This window comes from Phodopus roborovskii, unplaced genomic scaffold (assembly GCF_943737965.1).
Source record: "Phodopus roborovskii unplaced genomic scaffold, PHOROB, whole genome shotgun sequence".
Classification (NCBI taxonomy): Eukaryota; Metazoa; Chordata; class Mammalia; order Rodentia; family Cricetidae; genus Phodopus; species Phodopus roborovskii.
In genome coordinates this window covers 2,311,131-2,333,232 of record NW_026125264.1, presented here as the reverse complement: position 1 = coordinate 2,333,232, position 22,102 = coordinate 2,311,131, and the positions used below count along the sequence as shown (strand labels likewise).

Below are 22,102 nucleotides of genomic sequence, written 5' to 3'. Positions count from 1 at the left end.
TACCTCCACTTCTCTTTGTGCACTCAAATCTTTGTTACTCCTTTATCCGTTCTTTTGATGCTTCAGGGGATGAAAGAGGCATGTTTTTGGTTGCTATATATAAAAATAGGAGTTAAAGCCTTTGATTTACACACCTTTATTCCTCCCCGAAAGCCAGGTTTCTTCCAGTATGTGGCCGTGAAAAAATGTGTACTATTTTGTTCCTAGAAGTGTGTTTTTACTGCTTACCTGTTGTTTAATAGTATACAATATCAGTCTTAACTTCATTTTATTTCCAATACAAGTTATTAGGCTTTTCAAGATGCTTCCAGGTTTTTACTATTAAAAACTGGTTGGGGCTGGAGAGAGGCTCAGCAATAAAGAGCACTAGCTGTTCTAGTAGAGGACCCAAGCAGGGTTCTCAGCACCCACTTGGCCCTTTTCTGACCTTTGAGGGTGTCAAAACACCAATACACATAAGATAAAAACAAATGATTCATTGATTTTTTAATATTATTTTATTTCATGTGCATTGGTGTTTTGTGTATGTTTGTGTAAGGGTATCAGTCAGATCTCCTGGGACTAGAGTTAGACAGTCCTGAGCTGCTATGTGGTTATTGGGAATTGAATCCTGGTCCTCTGGAAGTGCTCTTAATCACTGAGACATCTCTCTAGCCCCTAACATTTTTAAATATACATTTTTATAAAAATAACTTTTTACACAATAATCCTTTTTTTCTTGTATTCTTCATATGAGTTCCTCTACTGAAATACTGCCTTATTTTTTCACATTTTTAAATTGATGCGAAAAGCATGATTATAAAACCTCAGTCCTTTAAAAAAGAATTGTTACTGTTGGTAGTTCTGGCATTCTTGATGTAGCTCAGGGTGACCTGGAAGTGACAGTTATCCTCTTTGCAAGTGCTGGGTTATAGGTATGTTTCACCTTGGCCATCCTCTTTCAAATGTTTAATGAGAAATGTCTGTCCTGTCGGTCTCAGAAGGCAGCAACATCTTTCAGCATCTTTCAGGTGGGTCCTGGGACTTGACCTTAAGATTATTGAGCTTGGCAGAAAATTCTGAGTAATACTCTCTGGCCATGGTTTTTTTTTTTTGAGACAGGGTTTATCTGGAACTCACTCAGCTCAGAGGTTAAGTCTACTTGCAAAAGATCCTGGTTCATTTCCTAGCACTCATATGGTAGCTCACACCATCTCCTAATGTAAGTTCCAGATGATTTGACATCGTCTTCTGGTCACTTTGTACACCTTGTATGCATGTGGTTTACATACATACATGCATTCACATAAAACAAACCTTTAAAAAAGTAAAATATGTTGACTTAGTACATTATAACTTGAGTATACTTTGGGGAAGAATTGACATTTTTCCAATATTGAACTTTCTTAATCAGTAATATGTTGAGGCTTTAGCAATGGCTCAGCCAAGTTCACTTCCCAGCTCACATGGTGGCTCACAACCATCTGTAACTCCAGTTCCAGGAGATCTGACACTCTTCTGGCTTCTTCTACAAGAGTATTAGGCATGCATGTGGTTCACAGATATACAAAACATCCATATACATAAATAAGTTTTAAAAATACAAATAAAACATGATGTAGCCCTCCACTGAGATTTTAAATCTTCCCCATACTTTTGTATTTTTTTCCTAAAAGTGTATTTCTCTTGTAGAATTTGTGTCTGGGCAACTTATGGTCTCTGTGTTCTGTTCTCATTTGTGATGTTATTATTGATGTTAATTCTTTGGGAATTTCTCATCATGTGTCCAAACCTTGCTTACCAGCCCTTCCAAATCCTCCCCATATCCCTGCAGTTTCCATCCCCAAAAAAGAAACCACCCCCCATCAAAAGCCCCCCTTCACTCCTCCATCTTTGGAATACCTCTTCATTCATCCATGTGGCTTTGGGTGCTGTGGTATGTTAACAATATATATAACCTTTGTCCAATTAGCCCCATTCACAAAATGTTCATTGCTCTAAATTATTGGTCTGGTTCAAGACCTCTGGCACACCATCATCACTGGACCCTCACCAAAACCTCTCATCTGCTGTTACCACCCTGTATTACAGGTATCCTGTGGTTATCATTCTGCAGGACCAGTCCCTTCACACACTCCATCAGGTTATAGATGCGGTAGATGTTATCAGTCAACCCAAGGCCCAGTTATATGTGTCTAGGTGGTAACTGAGCTGGTCCAATGGGACCTATTCCCTCAGGGGAGGGGCAGAGCCATCTCTCCTAGGCCCATGCCATCAGAGCCAACTCTCCCCACACTTCATGGTGAGAGGTAGGACCATCTGTCCAAGTGTTAGGGGTGGGGCTCTTCTGATGCAGTGTCCAGTAAGAGGCAAGGCCAGTGAGGGGTGGGGCCAGGTCCAGCACGGCCTTCAGGTTTCAACATGCATAGTTCCTATCTCTCCTTCTCCCCTCCCTCCCTCCCTCCCTCCTTCTCTCCCTCTCCCTCTCTCTCTCTCTATACACACACACACACACACATACACACACACAGCAACATGGACCTGGATTTTCCATGGCTCTGGTGGCAACAAGACTCTCAGGCACCAACATGGTCTCAGGTGGTTGTTCAGATCCTGGGCATCTGCACAGCCATTCTTGGTAACAGGAGCCAGGGAGATCAGCTAAGATCCTAGCTGCTGCTGGGCCACGAACCCAGACATGAACCTAGGTAGCAGCCTGGTCCAGACAACACCATGGTTCTGTGTGGTAGCACAGGCCACCCAGATCAGCATGGCCCTTATAGCATTCCATACACAGGATGTGCAGCCTAGACTTGTGGCTTCTGGGCTTGGATGGCACCATGGCACCAGGTAGCAGTACAGGCCACTCAGATTGGCATGGCTTCAGGAGGCTGCCCAGACCCCTGACATCAGCATGGCCTTCAACAATATTAGGAGCCATGAACATCAACACAGACCCTGCCAGACAACACTATGACCCCAGGTGTCAGTGCAGGTCACTCAGATTGGCATGGTCCTCGTGCCAACATGGCTACAGGTTATGTCCTAGACACCCAGGCATCCGTGTGGCCTTTGGAACTATGGGTCACAGACGAAAGCAGCCCTGATTGTGGTCAGGTGTCACCATGGTCCCAGGTGGTGGCCCAGACCCTTGGCATCTGCATGACCTTCGATGGTATCGGGAGCCATAGGCATCAACACAGGCCTTGCCTATTAAGGCCATGGACCTAGACAGGGCCCCCAGCTGTAGCCCAGGCCAGGATATTACCATGGCACCTGTGGCTGGCAGTGCAGGCCACTCAGATCTGTATGGCCTTGACTGTAGCATGACCCTCAGACACCAACCAAAACTGGCTATCGGGTGATAGGCAAATGGACATCAATGCAGACCCTGGCTGCAGTAGGACTACAGATCCAGGCATGGCAACAGCCTAGGCCCAGACATTACCCTGGGCCCAGGTGGCAGGCAGCCCTTTTCTCACCACCCTTGCTTCTTCAAAACTGGCTCTTAACACAGCACACACCGTTCCGCCTCCCCACTTCTTCACCATATACTTGTTCATCATAATGGCACCCACCCTGAGGACGCTGTAACGGCCTGTGGGTACCTTTAGGTAGCCTGGGCCGTGAGAGCTCAGCTTGAGCCACTTCTTGTCTTTTGTTGTAAAGAAGATATTTATGAATAAGGTGTCACACAACTAACTACCTTAGGCTATACTGAGACTCATATTTGTAATCAGTGACCTTGAACTCCTGGTGCTTCCATCTCCCAAGTGTTTAGTAGACTGCAGGGATTAGGCAAGGACTCTCACAAACTTGAGTTATATTCCCAGCTGTGTTCCTTGATTTTTGCATGTGATCTTGATCCTCACAGTTTGATACGTTCATTTCAGTAGATCTGAGTCTCTTGAATCTTTGATGTGAATAGATACATAGTGTTGTGGAAACTGTATTGTACTTGTCTCTTCTAATCTTGTTTCTTATGCACTGGTTAGGAACTGAAGTGTACTGTTGGAGGATCTTTAGTTCCTTAGAGTTTAATTCTTTGTAGTAGACAATTTCAATTAGCCTTCTGGGAGTACTTGCTTCTTGTTGAGCAAAGGTTTATCACATTCATGAAGAAAGGAAAATCCTTCCTGAAATTTTTATTTTCTTAAATATGTGTAGGTACCCACAGAGGCCTCAGGTGTCATGGAGATTCAGACAGTTGTGAAGCATTTGATGTGCTGGGAATTGAACATGGGTGTTCTGGAAGAGCAATACATGTACTCTTGACTGCTGAGCCACCTCCCCAGACCTTGCTTATCTTTTTTAAACATTCCACTTATGAGAGAATATTTATATTTATTGTTGATGAGGTTTTTTTCCCCCCCAAGTTGGCCTTGACTATGTAGTTCAGACAAACTTTGAACATGCAATCCTTTCTAAGGATCTAAGTTGATCCTTAAACATTGTAAACATCTATGAGGTCTATTCAAAGGCTCTGTTGCCAAACCTGATGACCTGAGTTTGACCCTGAACATTGTCCTTAACTCATGTGTGTGCACCCACAAAGAAATTAAAATGTAATAAAGGATTTTTTAAAAACAATACTTAGATAAGTAATAGGTTAATATATGCAAAACAACATTTCATTGGAGATGTTTATGGTTTCTTTAACAAGTTCTCAGCAAATTTTAGCTTCTAAATAGGAAGACAGGGTATAACTAAGGAGAACATTTAAAAAAAATTGCCCAACAAGGCTGAGATGTTGGCCAGTGCTGCTTGCCTAGCATTCTTGAGATCCTGGATTCTATCTGCAGCAGTTGAGAGGTACATCTTTAGTTTATTTACATGAAGATCAAAATTAAAGCCATGAAGTACCATTGCCCTGCCCATAGGATGACAGCACCAAATATTTGTGACAATGTGGGGATTGGAGCTCTCATACAGTGAGTGCTGTTGAGAATGTGTAGGATAGCTAGTGACCTTTTTTCTTTTAAGATTAAATTGGGTCTGGAGAGGTGGCTCAGTGGCTACTCTTTACAGCTTTCTGCACAGTCTGTTATTGTTCTTTATATTAGAATCCTTTCCCTCCAGTTCAGATAAGATTGAGATGACTGTTGTAGTTAGGATTTCTATGGCAACTCTTAAAAAGAAAACATTTTCTTGGGAGCTTGCTTGTAGTTTTAGAGGTTTAGTACATTGTCATCATGGGGGAAGTATGACAGCATGCAGACAGATATGACGGTGGAGAGATAGCTGAGAGTTCTGGATCCAAGGGCAGCAGGTCTGTCTTGAACTTCTGAAACCTCAAAGCCCTCCCCAAGTGACACATTACCTCCACAAGGCCATGCCTCCTAAAAGTGCCCCTTCCTGTGAGCCCATAAGGGCTATTTTTCTTCAACCATAACAATGGGTGATTACCATTTTCTTCTAGGAACTAATTTGTGGTAATTTATAAGGAGGTATTATCTAAGTTTTAATGAATATATATTAATGCAAATGTAGACCATGTAATGGTTTGGTTTGTTATTTTGAGTCAGGGTTTCTTTGTGTAGCTCTGTCTGTCCTGGAGACCATGTGATTTTCTTAATATTTGTGAAAAGAACATGATAAGAAACCTCACAGAAGAAATATCAATACTGGGGCTGGAGAGATGGCTCCTGGTTAAGAGCACTGCTGCTTTTCCAGAGGACCTGGGTTTAATTCCCAACACCCACATGGCAGCTTACAACTGTCTGTAACTCCAGTTCTAGGGAATCCAACATGTTCACACAGACATGCATGCAAGTCAAAAACCAATGCACATAAAACAAAAATAAACAGGCCATTAAAAAAAGAAACATCAGTATTTCAAATCTAGGAAATAGAAAACATGAATAAGTAAGACTATTTTAGAGCTGAGGGTATAGCTTATCAAGTTACTAGAATACTTACTAGCATGCACAAAGCCCATTCAGTCCCCAGCATCACGTGAAACCAAGTGTAATGGTACACACCTATAACTCCAGTGTTTTGGGAGAGGCAGAAGCAGAGGCAGGAGGATCAGTAGTTCAAGTTTGGACTGTATGAGACTATCTCACAACAAAAAGAAAATAACACTCTAAATCATGGGATCATTGGAACAGTCATGGAAGAGATTATAAATCCATCTTCAAGAACAAGTATTGTGTGCTTGCACTGCCTTTTGGCCTCTGGGCTTCAGGGGCTGTCGAGTTGGTCTGTGCATTGGGATGGCCGAAGGATCACACGTGGCAACACCGCAGTCCACCTTACCTTCTGTCTCTGCAGAGTACTGTGAAGGCAAGCTAAATAAACATCGTCTTGCTTTGGGTGGCCACACCAACCTCCCTTTTACCACATTGTGGTTGCTCACAGTGTCCCAGAGATGGATGCTTTGGGGCTCCTATATGATCAGAGCAAGGAGCAATTGGGCTCCTATGATCCACTGTTCAAGAGTAATGGAGAAAATCTGGTTATCCTCAACTTGGACAGGATCCAGCATTGGATTGCCAATGGTGCTGATCTCTCTAAGCCTATGCAGAAATGTCTGGGTCTTTCTGGCTTTTCCCTTCTGCATCGTATAATGATGGATGGAAAATGCTGGGAGACATCAGTGGAATTGAGCATGAGAAATCTCTTAGCCTCTTGAAAACAGAATCAGCACACTGAATCAGAAACAAGCTGACTTCAATGAGCACAGCAGAGGTTGAAAGGTCAAGAGTCCCTAAAATTCTGTTGTAGAATTCTTTGTTAGATTTTAGGGCTTTAAAAAAAGGCTGTGCTTATTGAATGTGAAAGATTTTGTTACCTGAGTTTTAACTTGCTGTCACAGAAGGATGCTGTGCAGTGGTCTCGAAATGTAGCTGCAGTGGATGGAGAGGAGCCAGAGGACTCGGCTGATGTGGAAAGCTGTGGGTCTAATGAAACCAGCACTGTGAGTGGTGAAAATGACGGTAAGTGCTAGAACAAGAGGTGGGAAGAGACCAATCAGTTCTTAGGGACTAAAACTTTGTTTTCTTGTCTTCCAGTATCTCTGGATGAAACATCATCAAATGCATCCTGTTCTACAGAGGCTCAGAGCCGGCCCCTCTCCAATCCCAGGGACAGCCACAGAGCTTCCTCACAGGTAATGAGGTGCATTGGTGACAGGATAAGAGAGTGGGTGAGAGCAGGCATAGAGTAAAATTGGTTGTTACAACATCTTATTATTTTTGAGATTGGGTCTTTTTGTGTGTGTGTGTTTTTTTTTTTTTTTTTTGGTGTTTTTTGTTTTTTGAGACAGAGTTTCTCTGTATTGTTTTGGAACCTGTCCTTGAACTAGCTCTGTAGACCAGGCTGGCCTCGAACTCACAGAGATCTACTTGCCTCTGCCTCCTGAGTGCTGGGACTAAAGGTGTGCACCACTAATGCCTGGCGAGGCGAGAGAGTCTTACTGTATGGACTGGCTATCCTTGAACTTGCTGTGCTGACTTGGCTGGTCTTCAACTCAGAGATATATGCTTGCCTCTGCCTTCCCATTGATAGAATTAAAGATGTACCACCATATCCCACTCCTGGTAACATTGTATTGTTTTTTCCAGACAGGGTTTCTCTGTGTAGCCCTGGCTATCCTGGAACTCGCTCTGTAGAACTTGGCTGCCTCTCTGCCTCCTGTGCCACCCAGCTGTAATTATGTTTCTCCTTCTACCCTTTTTTATTTTTCTCAGCCCTCATGTAACCCAGGCTAACCTAACTTCCTATGTAGCCAAGGGTGGCCTTGAGCTCCTGAATCTCCTGTCGTTTTCTCCTAGATGCTCCTAAGTGCTTTGATTACAGGTGTGTGCCACCATACTTACTTCATTCTACTAGTGTTCCCCCCCCCCCTTTTTTTTTTTCTTTTTTCTTTTTGTCCCGGAACACACACTCTATAGAAAAGACTGGGCTCAAACTCAGAGATCTGCCTGCCTCAGCTTCCTAAAGGGTTGGGATTAAAGGTGTGTGCCACCACTGCCTAGCCAACTGCTAGTTCTTACACCTTGTTTATAAATGTCCAGGAGGGAGTTACAGTGCACTGAGAGTATGATAACATGAACTTCAGAGACAGCAGTTTGTAAGGTGACCCTACCAACTTCCTTTTCTTCTGCAGTACTATATCTCTGTCACTTCAGCTGTGACAAGTTCCTTATCTATAGGATGGGAAAAATGATGTAGGATTCCTTCCCCCTTCCCCTCATCTGAGGGGGAATGCTTGGTGCATTCATATTGGCCCATACTTGTACTAACATTACCTGGGAGATTTGTGTGTGTGTGTGTGAACTCTTTTATTTCTTTTTATTTTGTTCATATGAATGTTTTGTATGTACACTGTATATATGGTCTGGAGTAGGGCCTGAAAAGGAATTTGATCCCTTGGAACTAAAGTTAACAAATGCTTGTGAGCTGCCATGTGGGACCATGAATCAAACCCTGGTCCTCTGGAAGAGAAGCCAGTGTTCTTAACTGTTGAACCATCTCTCCAGACCCTCCATAAACCTTTAAAAAATTGTGGTTGTGTTTCACACTAGCCACAGTTGTGCAGCTCTAAAGACAACTTTGGAGAGTCAGTTTTCTTCTATTAGAATTTGGGGTTGAATGAAGTGTGTGCAGCAAGTGTCTTTAGCCATTGGACCCACATCACTAACCTTTCACATGAACTCTTAAAAGTGAATGCGTAGGGCAAAGCCAAAGGAGTGCTGTAGTAGCCCCATGGATGATTCTTTTCTTTTTTTAAATCCCTCCTGGGAACACAGGCAAACAAGCAAAGGAAAAAGACAGGGGTTATGCTGCCTCGTGTCGTCCTGACTCCCCTGAAGGTAAATGGGGCCCACGTGGAATCTGCATCAGGTATGTGGCCTCAGTGGTTGCGATGCTTTTCCCTAGGGCCCTGGAGACCTAGCTTTGTCAGCAGCCTTTGCTCAGCATTGTGATACCAGAAGAGTTGTTGGGTTCAAGAGCCATGAAAACTATGGAAGGCAGTGTATAGCTGTGGTGAGGGCTTTGTGTTAGGTTCTACCATATACCCTCCTGTTGCCTCCAGGGTCAGCTGTGAACATCTGATGACTTTGCCAGTGCTTTGTAGTTTGGGATAAAAGCTGTGGTTTAGTGTTCTTTAGTAGTGACATTTTAAAGCTACACCATGACATAGTGGTCTCTGCTAGCCAATGGCTGGGAGCCAGAAGCATATCAGGAAGAGTTGGGAGAATTAAACTTGTCTGAGAGCCATGGGTACAGCGTGTGATGCTTTTGACCAGTGGAATGCTGTGCCTTTAGGGTTTTCAAGCCGCCATGCCGATGGTGAGAGTGGTAGCCCGTCCAGCAGCAGTAGCGGCTCTCTGGCCTTGGGTAACACTGCTATTCGAGGCCAGGCTGAGGTTACCCGGGACCCTGCCCCACTCCTGAGAGGCTTCCGGAAGCCAGCCACAGGTGAGTGTTTTGACACGTTTCTCTGCCTGTGTAAGAGTCCCCTGCAGGTGATGGTGACACGGGTCTTAATTCTAGCACTCTGCCAAAGAAGGCAAATCTCTGATTTCAAGGCCAGACAGGTCTACAGAGCTAGTTCCAGGGAAGCTTAGGAATTTTACACAGACAAACCCTATATCGAAAAACAAAAAACAAGCCAAAAAAGCCCCCTGTAGGCCTGAAGGTAGAATGGTGGTATCTTCTCCAGTTCCTTTTTCAGTTTTTTTCCTAGCACAATCTGCTGGTTTTTGTTTTTGTTTCCCTTGAATTGTGATTATTTCATGTGAGTAAACTCATAGGCAGAAATGGAGACATACTGTTTCTTGTCTGTCCCTGAGGGACCTACCCCATACCTGCCTTGATATTGTTTCCTAAGTGTTTAAATTGCTCTCTTCTCCATGAAGGATCCCCATGTCTGTTTTTGGGGGTGTAGCTTTGTGCTTACACTCAACATTCACAGTCTGTTAGACACTCCATTGTTTCAGCCTAGGCAGTGTTGAGTGGGAATGTGTTGAGTTTGGAGTGTGCAGACAAATTCAGTAGGGCTGTGTGCTATTTCAGGCTTGGTTTTTAAAGGGCCACCCTGCTCTGGCTATTTTGTAGTTGGGCTGTGTGAAACCACTATAAGACTTAACTTTGGATTCTGAAAATTAGAATGTGTTATTCCCTAGTGGAAATGCGCTTTCACTGTCGTGATGCAGTTACAGTTTAGCACCAGTGCTTAATTGCTTAATTCAAGATCTCCGGTCTCTCACTTATTGCCCCCCCCCCCCCCATATATGCTATGGCCCTCCTCTTGGCCTTTTAATAACCTTTTAGTACGTGTCTGCCTGGAGAACATACCTCATTCACAAGCCTTCTGTGTAGATGTTTCTGTAATACACTAAATTTGCTTCTCTAGTTTGGCTTTGTGGAGCTTGTTCTTCAACTTTAGTGGGAAAATTAGAACCTGCCATGTCTGATTTTCTTGGACAATGTCTTCCTCAGGCTTTGATCCCAGGGGAGGCAAGACTGAGGATTCTCGGGAATTTTTTTTTTTTTTTTTTTTTTTCCTTAAGCTGAAAAACCATATCCTTACTTCCAAAACTGCAGGTCAGATGAAGCGCAACAGAGGGGAAGAGGTAGATTTTGAGACACCTGGGTCCATTCTTGTCAACACCAACCTTCGTGCTCTGATAAACTCTCGGACCTTCCACGCCCTGCCGTCACACTTCCAGCAGCAACTCCTCTTCCTCCTGCCTGAAGTGGATAGACAGGTGCCAGTGCACAACTCCCCTTGGTCTCTGTCTAGGAGGGCTCCCGTTTTCTCAAGTGGCCTTATTGTTTCATTTCTATTTTATCCCTTGCCCCTACTAGGTGGGGACAGATGGCCTACTGCGCCTCAGCAGCAGTGCACTCAATAATGAGTTTTTCACCCATGCAGCTCAGAGCTGGAGGGAACGCCTTGCTGATGGTGAGTAGATTTCATCACATATGGCATGATATGGCTGTATTTTGTAGCTCTGAGGTTAAAAATGTTGCCTGTAACTGGGTAGTGGTACACTTTGAATACCAGCACTTGGGAGGCAGAGGCAGGCCAGGTGGACCCTGAGTTCCAGGACAGCCAGGGGTGCACAGAGAAACCCTCTCTTGGAATAATAATAATGATGATGTCTTAGAAACCCCATGTTCAATTCCCAGCACCTACATGGAAACTTAGAATTATCTAGTTTTTAGGGATCTGATGTCTTCTTTTGGCTTCCTCCTAGGAAGCTAGGCATGCAATTGGTACCCTGATTTACATGCAGACAAAACATCCACACATATTAAGCTAAAAAAGCAAGTGTAAAATCCAAATGCTCATTTTTACCACTTGTTTTCTCAAAGGATAATAATGTAAGGCGGGCTTTGCTCATAGTACTAATAAACATGGTAGTTATTAATAGGACACACTGCTCTGAAAAGACAGCATATCAGGGATATCCATTCTATATCTTCTTTTTATCATACTATATGTATCTATACCTTCTGGTAATGGCATTGTGTGCATGTATGAAAGAGCCCACCCCTGATGACATACTCAATGCCACCATACTCTTTTTGTCATAGCCACGTAATGTAAATGCTAACTTCTCTGAATTTAGTTTTCTATAGTAGCTTCATGATATGTGTGTGGAGAGGATCCCGAGACTACCCCTGGGTTTCATTATTATTGACAGTTTCTATACAGAGCTGAGATTTATTACAGCAAAATAATATAAAGTAAAATCAGCAATGGGAGAAGGCATACAGGTAAGATGCCAGCCAACAGCTGGGTACAGGTTTCCGAAGTTCTTTCTGTGGTGTTAAGCACAGTGTGAAAATGTCTTACCAAGGAAGTTTGGTAAAGGCTTAGTATCCAGGAATTTTGTTTGTTTGTTTATGTATGTATGTATGTATGTATCTATGTATGTGGCTGTGTGCACATGAGTCCAGGTGCCTGCAGAGGCCACAGGTGTTAGATCCCCTGGAACTGGAGTTATAGGAGTTTATAAACCACCTGATATGAATTCTCAGAACCAAATTTAACCACTGATCACTGGTAACCAAGATTTTACTGGGGCTGATTCTATTGGGAACCATTGCTAGTCCTAAAAGGAAACCAAGCACTCATTTTTTTCACCATCTTTATTAAGTATTATTAATATAATACATGGCTTCTAAAAAGAAAGCAGGTGTCTTTAGCGCTAATAATATTGTTGGCATCAAGAGCAGTAAAGTACAGTGAGCCACCCATCAAGGTTGAAATCCAAGTTCCCAGTTGCCACCAAATGAGTGGCCTGAATGATAAATATTCAGGTCTACAGTGGTAACTTTTTCTACATAAGGAGTAAGAATGGTTCTTTTGTTCATTGTTTGGATTAATGTATTGCTTGCTCTGAGACTGATCACAGAGGATCTTTGTGATAGTAGATCTTTCTGATCTATCACAGATCTTTCTGATAGTAGAAGTGTTACTTCTGTCCTAAGCATGCCAGCATGCCATGAGAGGGCCAATGATAGACAGGAGTTATGTTCCTTTTAAAACTGTTTGGTAGGAGCTTCATGTAAGCATGAAGACCTAATTTTGATCCCAGACACACCGCCGCCCTCCCCCCCCACACACACACACACATACACAGAGTCTGTGTGGTAGCCTGCTGCCTCTCAGCTGTGGTCATCAATCCAACACTAGGGGTGTTGGAGATAGGCTTGCTGGTCAGATAGCCTATATAGTGCATGCTAGGCCTGTGAAAAACCTTATTTCTAACAAAATACCTCATTTGGGTAGAGATGGCTCAGCAGTTAAGAATATGCCTTATACTTCCAGAACACACATTTGGTTTTGGGCACAGATGTTGGATGTTCCAGCTCCAGGGGATCTTCCACCATATATGGCATACACTCATAGACATAGAAGTAAAAATCTTTAAAATAAACCAACTTTGATACTCCTAAGGTTTTCCTCTATCTTCTACATGCATGCATAGGCACATAGGTAGGTGCATATGTGCGTGTACACACATAAAAACAATGCTTGTTATAGAAGCAGAAGACTTGGATATCTGTAGAACAGGTACATTAGTATCCAGAATTCACTAACTGGAGCTCATTTTTCTCTTTAGGTGAATTTACTCATGAAATGCAAGTCAGGATAAGACAGGAAATGGAAAAGGAGAAGAAGGTGGAACAATGGAAGGAAAAGTTCTTTGAAGACTACTATGGACAGAAGTAAGGCATTTAGTGCTATGAGTGCCGGTGTGGGCATTTGGGGGGACAGAGACAGTTGGCGTCCAAATATATTTAGCCATTCATATTTGTAGGTTCTGTAGGCATAGATTCAACAAACTAGCTCAGATTGTTTAAGGAGGAAACTGTGACTTTGTGAGGGTACATTTATCTGCACAGTGTTTACAACTGCTTTGGTCACAGTAAAACTAAATCCGCAGGTGATAAGGAGATCTAGCTATTCAAGGCTTGGGTGTAAGATGGACTTAAACTCAAAATGGTCAAGGCAAGCCTGGGTAGTATGAAGAGAAAAACCTAAGAGTGTTTGTCTGGCATGTGGGATGCCATGGACTGGATTCTTAGCATCACAAAACAAAAAATAAGGTATCCAGGAGCGTATAGGTAGGTTATATTATAAAAATGCCATTTTGGCCAAGGGACTTAGGCATCCTTAGATTTTTGGCATCTGCAGGATGTCCTGGATACCAAGGAATGAAGGTTGCTGTGGCTTGGCTCATTAAAAATACTATCCAGTTTTCTGTGGTTAGTACTATGCACCAGAAAGATATGTTTCATTCTAAGTTATCTGAAATGCATAATGTCCATAGAAATAAAGATATGTGCCCTCTGACCTGTAGGTAATGGTGTGAGTTTGATTTGCAGATTGGGTTTGACCAAAGAAGAATCACTGCTGCAGAAAGTGGGCCAGGAAGAAGCCAAAGCCAAGAGTGGATTATGTGTCCCAAGAGAATCATCACGGCCTCAGCGTGGGCCCACCACCCGTCAACGGGATGGGCACTTTAAGAAACGTTCTCGGCCAGATCTCCGAACCAGATCCAGAAGGAATCTGTACAAAAAACAGGGGCCAGAGCAAGCAGGGCTTGCTCAAGATGCAAATTCTGCACCAGATGTTTTACTCTCCAAAGATAAGGAAGCTAAGATGGACGCAGAAGGGGTGAACAGTCCCCCTGGACCAGATGTTTCCTCTGCAGCATCTGGACAGGGGGTGCCCAAGTGTCCCAGTGAACCTGTGGCTTCCAGGATCCAAGCAGAAATGGACAACTTGGCATGTGCCTCTACATCTTCAGATGGAATCCCTAGCTTACCTCAGGACACTGTGGCTCAAGAGACAAAGGATCAGAAGAGGAAATCCTTTGAGCAGTCAGCCTCTGCATCCTTTCCCGAAAAGAAGCCCCGGCTTGAAGATCGTCAGTCCTTTCGTAACACAATTGAAAGTGTTCACACCGAAAAGCCACAGCCCACTAAAGAGGAGCCCAAAGTCCCGCCCATCCGGGTAAGAGACTTTCGTACCTAGAGTCCCAGGTGCTAGATTTCTTTTGAGGGTCATGAGATTGGGGAGCTTTTTGTCAGGGGCAGGGACAAGGGCAAGAGCAGAGGTCTTTGGGCCCTGGTATGAATTCTGTGGGGTACAGAACTTTCTGTAAGTAGGCTTTTTGTGACCTCATCCTAGGGTGATGCTTTTCTTCACAAAATCCCCTGAGGTTTTACTGTTTTATTAGGTGTTACCTTTTTTTTTTTTTTTTAATTAAATTGGACCCACAAAGGTGCATTTGGTTGCTTACCCATACATTCCTAGCACTTGGGAAACTAAAGCAGTATGATTGCTACCAGTTCAAAGACAGCTTGGGTTAGCAATGTGAAACTTTGTATCAGTGGGTAAAGAAAGTTGCTGCCAAACCTGATAATGTGAATTTGGGACTCACATGATGGAAGTTTCAAGAAAACCTGCAAGTTGTCCTCTGACCTCTACATGTGGCTATGACATGTGTGCTTGCATATACACAATAAATAAAACATATTAAAAAATATGTTTTTGGCCAGGCAGTGGTGGCAAATACCTTTCAATCCTGGCACTCAGGAGGCAGAGACAGGCAGATTTCTGTGTATTTATTCTAGATCAGCCTGGTCTACAGAGTGAGTTCCAGGAAAGCCTCCATAGCTACAGAGAACCCCTGTCTCAAAAACAAAACAATACCAACAAAATTTCAAGGAGGGAAAGGGGTCGGGAGTTTTTTCATGCCGCATAAATGATTCTTTAGTGGAGCCTGCTCAGAATGAAGTGGTGTCATGGGTAGCCATTTTACTGTGATTATTTACATTTTTAGGAAAATGCGTTTTCTAAGCCATGACATTTAATTAACTTATGTTCCAGTTTTGCTTTGTAGTTCCTGGCCAGGTCACTCTGTTAAAACTGCTATTTATGATTTCTTTTCTTGCAGATTCAACTTTCACGTATCAAACCACCCTGGGTGGCTAAAGGTCGGCCCACTTACCAGATATGCCCCCGGATCGTCCCCATCACGGAGTCCTCCTGCCGGGGTTGGACTGGTGCCAGGACCCTCGCAGACATTAAAGCCCGTGCTTTGCAGGCCCGAGGGGCAAGAGGCCACCACTGCCATCGAGAGGCGGCCACCACTGCCATCGGAGGGGGGGGTGGCCCGGGTGGAGGTGGCAGTGGGGCCATCGATGAGGGAGGTGGCAGAGGCGGCGACAGTGGTGATGGTGGTGAGGCCTGTGGCCACTCTGAGCCAAGGGGAGCCCCAAGTACCACTGGAGAGAGTGCGTCAGATCTACAGCGAACACAACTACTGCCGCCTTGTCCTCTGAATGACGCTGCCATGCCCCGAGCCAAAGGAGAGGACTTGGTTTCACTCAGAAAGGAGGAGAGCTGCCTGTCGCAGAGAGTCCCAGGTGTGCTTACAAGTGGCCTGGAAGATGGCTCCCTACCCCCTGTTGCTCCTACTGGAGATCAGCCATGCCAGGCTTTGCCCCCACTGTCCTCCCAAACTCCAGTGACTGAGAAGTTAGCAGAGCAGCCTAAGTTGCTTCCAGATGGTAGAACTGAGTGCGAGTCTGGTACCACTCCCTGGGTGAGGGGTAATGAGGATCAAGGATCCGCTTTTCCTTCAGAGAATGGTTCTGTACAGTCTCCAATTGGAGACATATTAGGAGGAGGAAATGACCAGGCCTTTGATAATATTCCCAATATGAAAGAGTTTGTAAATGTGACACCTGCTTTTATATCTGAATTGCCATTGGCTAAGTACCTACAGGATAAACCTGCTGATGATGGATTAGGACTTGGTAACACTGGCCCCCTCATAAGGAAAAGTGATAGACAAGAATCTTTGGAAACTGAGGCTTTTGCACCTGTCAGTGCTGCCTCCTGGGTACCCATTCTGTCAAATTATGAGGTAGTGAAAGAGTCTGAGCCAGAATCCAGAGAGAACGCACCATTTCAGAAGCCCCAGGACGGAGAAGAGTGGGAGAGAGCTGTTCCCCTCATTGCTGCCATGCCTGGGGATTTGGAAGCCACAGAAGGTGTGCCCCACACTGAGGACTGCACTTCCCTCTGGACAGCAGCTCCTCCGGGAACCATAGACAGCACTGGCTGTGATGGTGAGCAGGTAGATCTTGAAAGACTGGAGACCAGTGGCATCTCTGAAACACCAAGTCCTCATGATGAGTCTACAGATACAGCCTCTGACTCCGAAGACCACCTCACTGAGGACAGCAGTGAGGCTGATGCAAGTGGAGCCACGGTGTCAAAGGGATTGTTGGTGTGCAGGAGCGGAAAGCAGGACTGGGACCCGTCCACCTCACTGTCCAAGGTGAGCAGTGACCTAAGTGTGCTTACAAGGACAGAAGGGATAGCAGCTTCTCAGAGCTGGGTGTCTAGAGTATGTTCAGTCCCACACAAGATGTCAGACTCCCTGTTGCTGTCCAGCACTGAGTGCCCGCCCAGGTCTGTGTGCCCGCCCAAGCCTGTTTCTTCAGCAGAAGTTACCAATCCTCTTGTGATGCACCTGCTGCACGGTAACTTGCCTCTGGAGAAGGTTCTTCCTCCAGGTCACAGAGGTAGCAAGCCAGAGTCTCCACAGCTGCCACTTAGAGAACAGAGCCAGGATAGAGTTACTGTACAAGGTCCTGGGAAAGACAATCACCTAGTTGCCAGAAGCAGCCCTGGTTCTGCACTAGCTTTGAAGGAGTCTTTTCTGGCCCAGAACTATGCAGCAAGCACTGGGCTTGGCAGGGCAAAGGCCTCCCAGGCTCCTGGAATGCCCCAGAAGATTGTCAAGATGCTTCCAAGTTTAGACTCCCAACATCCAATAACAGAACTGACACCCTCCTCTGGCAGCCTGGAAGAAATAGATTCCAAAGAGAATTTCTCTTCCTTCCTTTGTGAAGAGCAGAAAGAAGCCCACTCCCAGTCCCAAGGCAGTGATCCAGGTACTGCCCCAGGTCAGTGTCTAGGAGATCACACTACCTCCGAAGTGCCATGTTTCTCTGCAAATGTGAACCTCTCCTTTGGTCCTGAGCAGACAGATAGGACCCTGGGTGGTCAGAACAATGCTGGTGGTCAAGAGAAGAAACTATTTGGTCCTAGGAATACAGTTCCCACCCTTCAGTGCCCCAAGTCTGAAGAGCAGACACCACTACCTACTGAGGTCCCTCCAGTTTTTCCCAGTAGGAAGATAGAACCAAGCAAAAATTCCCTATCTGATGGCGTGCAGACTACAAGGGAAGACTGGACACCAAAGCCACCACCTGGCTCTGCTGGTGGCCTCAAGACAGAGCAGATGTTCTCAAGGGGTCCCCTTCAGGCAGATGCAGAGAATAGAAAAGCTGTAGGGTATAGTCCTCTGGAACTAGTGGGTCACTTGCAAGGGATGCCTTTTGTTGTGGACCTACCTTTCTGGAAATTACCCAGAGAGCCAGGGAAAGGGCTAAGTCAGCCCCTGGAGCCTTCTTCCATCCCCTCCCAACTCAACATCAAGCAGGCTTTATATGGGAAGTTTTCTAAACTCCAGCTGAGCCCCACCAGCTTTAATTACTCCTCCAGCTCTGCCACCTTTCCCAGAGGCCTTGCTGGCAGTGTGGTGCAGCTGAGCCACAAAGCCAGCTTTGGTGCAGGCCATACTGCATCACTCTCCCTGCAAATGTTCACTGACAGCAGTGCGGTGGAAAGCATCTCTCTCCAGTGTTCATGCAGCCTCAAAGCCATGATCATGTGCCAAGGCTGTGGAGCGTTCTGCCATGACGACTGCATTGGACCCTCAAAGCTCTGTGTATTGTGCCTTGTGGTGAGATAATAAATTATGGCCATTGGAAACATTGTATATTTAGTGTGTGTATTTTAATAATGGTTGACCTTAAATCTGTATACAGAATATCATTGATATAATGAAGTCTCTAGGTGAGATAAATCTTGCCTCCCCATAAGATTTATAGTGCTGAAGCCCACTGTCACTTGACACCCTTCTGGTCTTGCTGGAAGGGTTTTTGGGGAGGTGGGATGGACCTGTGGTAACCCACCCACAACCAGCCAGCCTAAACCCTCTTGGAGTCAGGCAGTATAGTGTGGCAGGGCAACCTGTCTGACACCCAAATGGACTTGAAATTGAAAGAGGAAGGTTGGGTTCTCCATGGATGGAACTCACCTGCCTGAGCTGAGCAGGAATGTCAGTCTTCCACTGCCCCTCCCTGTCATCTTCTGCTACTTTACTTGGGGAATTGATGGTTGCAGAAGCCACACAGGGTTAAAATAACTTCCATCATTGCCCACCAGGGAGTCAAACACCTGCTGACCTTGATGTCATATTTCTGTCATTTGCCAGTTGATGGAGCCAAGTTGACCATTGGTTCTGGTGCTTCACCCAGTTTGGAACTTTTATCTGTAACCCATGGATCCATAGTTTCTTTTGGAAGCTTGAATAGCCCTTCTTGGACAGTGGGGGTCTGGAAATAGGGCTGTCTGCTGTGGAAATGCTCTGTAGACCTTGATTCAACTGTACAGATCTTTGCAGGTGACTCCTGCTTGCAACCCACCCGTCACATTTGACTCTATGGGAGTGGGCACCCATGCACCTGTGTATGTGAAAGTCATTTTACATTTCCAAGCAGTCTGTTTCTTATTTTTATATTTTTAACTCTATTCTTGGATGTATAAAGTAAACTTTTTGGCTTCTGTAAGTATGCTCTATGCACCCCTGCTGTTTTATCCTGTATTTATACGTTGTACACAGTACTGGCCAATTCTGTAAATGGATGTATTGTACAGAGAACATGAATGTCTCTTCCTTATTTTACGTCTTCAGCACCCTTGATTAAAATGGTGTTTACTTCTGTGCACCAATTGTCAGAGCCACTGAGTGCTGTGCTGCCTGATGTGAGATGGAAGTTTACTGACTTGTGACCTATAAGGTTGGCCCTGTGCCTTGTCACCTGTCTGTCACCAGGGAATCTACCACAGCCTACAGCGCCACAGACAGCTGCTCACACACCACTGGGCAAACATGTCTTGTTCCTTGTATCTGTTTTCTTCCAGCCTTGAGTGGCTGCTCTGCTGCCATGTATGACAACTTGCATCACTGGTGTTAAGTGCTTCTGGATTCATGGGTGAGTTCCTTGGGCGGCCCCCAGACAGGCCTTCTGGATCTGGCTCCAGGGTTGTCACCTGTCAAAGCAATATTGGGGATCGCTAGGCTCCTTTCAACTTACTTTTGACAGTAGGTTTCAGGGGAACAAAGCCATGCCTGCTGCCTGCCTCTCTCCTGACACATTTCCATCAAATAGACACCCTTAGTATGTGTCTGACCTTGTCCCAGTTCCTACTGTTTCTTGTATCTTTACTTGAAAGTTGGGAGTCCTTGTTTGGTTTCGCTGTCTCATTGTGTGAGTGCTTCTGGATGAAGTATAAAAATTTGTGTGCCTTGAGCGAATCTCATTTTCTCTGTAAGATTCCTCTCCCCCCATTTCATCTGAGGTGGCTCTTTTTTTTTTGGGGGGGGTCCATCAAGTGTGAGTGAGGAGTTGGTAGTGGGTGTGATTTAAATTCAGTATTGGCCAAGTTCATGTTGTGTGCTCAAAAGTCTCTACCAAAGACCAGGAGCAGGAGCCAAGCATGTCCAGTCTTCTTTTAAGACCTTTGGGGGGTCTCAGAAATGAAACTTGACAGTGGTCTGGTCCATGGGGCTACTCAGAAAAGCGCTGCTCTTGTATGTCTCATTGGTATTGGAAAAATAAATATGTACAACCTGCACTTGTGTGTCTGTCATCTGTGGCTGACTGGTTATGGGTAGGGTGGGTTAAATACAGAGCTGGACAGATCCTCTTGATGGACTCCTTTGCGCAATGAATTGGCAGCACCATTGGTCTTTGAACTTAAGTCAGTGACCGTTTCCCCTGGGTGTAGGTAGTACAGCCAGAAAGCTAATGGAAGTGATATGAACTTTGCAAATGGAAACTGTAAAAGCATACATACCACTTGCCTCTCAGATGAAACTTGACATGAATCCCTGTGGTTGGTGACCTCCTGACAACGACTGGCTGGTCTTGTCATGGTGTGAGGCAGATTCAGGGTCACTGCTGCTTGACTAATCCTTACTGGATGCCTGGTGTTTCAGGAGTAACTACTTCAGGAGTGCTTCAGTGCCTAGTTTGACGATGGTAGTCAAACATTACTAAGCAGAATTGACATGATGTAGGGAAACCTAAGCGTAATACCTATGAGTAGAATGATCATGGGCACTTTTGAGAAGTTTTGCAGGGTTCCTGTTGAGCATTTCTATTGGGTGATATAAGACCCTGATGATGGAGATTACTTCTTGTGCACCCACTTGTCCCTTCTGTCTTAAGTGTAGACTCTGCTGGGGATAATTGTATCAAGGAGGCAGGACAGGGTGGTGGTTAGAGAACAGGCTGCATCCCATACCACTCTGTTGGCTTGGGCATAGCACTTTGCCTGCTACTGTCTTGCTCAAAGGAGAGAGTGCTAGTTGTACCGACATGGGGTGATTGGTACACTTGCCACCTAGGAGGTACTTAGGCCAAGCCAGGATTAATAGCTCCTTAAGACTTGAAGTAGCTATTAACACATGTCACCCTTACCTCAGAGTGAGCTCAAGATCCAGGCCTATGGGCTGTGCTGAGATAGTGTCAGGAAGGCTATGAGGTGACACTCGGTGTTCAGCCTCACTCTACAGCTATCGAATGCAGTGCTGAGATGGGAAGACCAACCTCAGGAAAGCACAAGGTATGCATGATGTCTGTTTGATAATCTTAACATGCTCTTGATAAAATACGACTTTGGCTATGCAGTGGTGGGTGGCACATGCCTTTAATCCCAGCACTTGGGAGGCAGAGGCAGGCAGACCAGGTCAGCCTGGTCTAGAGTGTTCCAGGGCAGCAGAACTAAACAGAGAAACCCTGCCTTGAAAAAAAACAAAAGTAGGATCTTGTTTGAAAGGGGTGGGGTCTGTGTACACATTTGGAAATACATACTCAAGGTGAGTGCCCATAATGGATTTTTGTCGTATTAGGGTACTATTTATTGTAAGCTATAGAGAAGGTGGGGCTTGTGACCTGGAAATTGCTACTTACACCCATAATTGGGCAGCAGTCAAACTTTTTTGTCTCCATTTTGCATCAGTTTGAAAGCTTGGAATAGTACTGTTGGGGTTCTGCCTTGCCTCAATAGGTGGGTGTTCATTCTCAGAACACTCCTGGAGAGTGCAGCATGTGCTGCACACAAACTCTATAGGCAACTATGCGCTTTATGTAATAACTTCTGGATGGTAAGGGAGATAGACCTTTGCAAAGAGTAATAGAGATTTTCTAAGTACTAAGCTCTCCCATGTGTTGGTTTTGCTTTTGTTTTATTGGGTTTGGGGGGTGTTTTGGCTTTTTTTTTTTTTTTTTTTTTAAAGATTCAAATAGAGACCTATATGGCCTGGAATTAGCTGTATAGACCAGGCTAGCTGTCAACTCAGATCCCTCTGCCTCCCGAGTGCTGGGATTAAAGGAATGTACTACCCAGTGGTGGTGTATTTTTTACAGGGTCTCATATATTCCAGGTTTGATCCTCCCTCTAGTTTCCAGGTGCTAGGCATGGACCACTGCGCCTTGTTACATG

At 44.9% G+C, this 22,102-nt stretch overlaps 1 protein-coding gene across 1 annotated transcript in view; it reads left to right on the top strand.

The window, feature by feature from the left end:
* Asxl1 (ASXL transcriptional regulator 1) overlaps positions 1 to 20,230 on the top strand; it is a 52,347-nt gene extending 32,117 nt beyond the window's left edge. The window contains exons 5-13 of the mRNA XM_051193059.1: positions 6,797 to 6,917; positions 6,993 to 7,090; positions 8,733 to 8,826; positions 9,253 to 9,405; positions 10,534 to 10,697; positions 10,798 to 10,894; positions 13,065 to 13,170; positions 13,831 to 14,461; positions 15,408 to 20,230. Coding sequence (XP_051049016.1) covers positions 6,797 to 6,917; positions 6,993 to 7,090; positions 8,733 to 8,826; positions 9,253 to 9,405; positions 10,534 to 10,697; positions 10,798 to 10,894; positions 13,065 to 13,170; positions 13,831 to 14,461; positions 15,408 to 18,281 — 4,338 coding nt within the window. The 3' untranslated portion in view covers positions 18,282 to 20,230. The remainder of the gene's footprint in view (positions 1 to 6,796; positions 6,918 to 6,992; positions 7,091 to 8,732; positions 8,827 to 9,252; positions 9,406 to 10,533; positions 10,698 to 10,797; positions 10,895 to 13,064; positions 13,171 to 13,830; positions 14,462 to 15,407) is intronic.
* Positions 20,231 to 22,102: the final 1,872 nt, after the last annotated feature.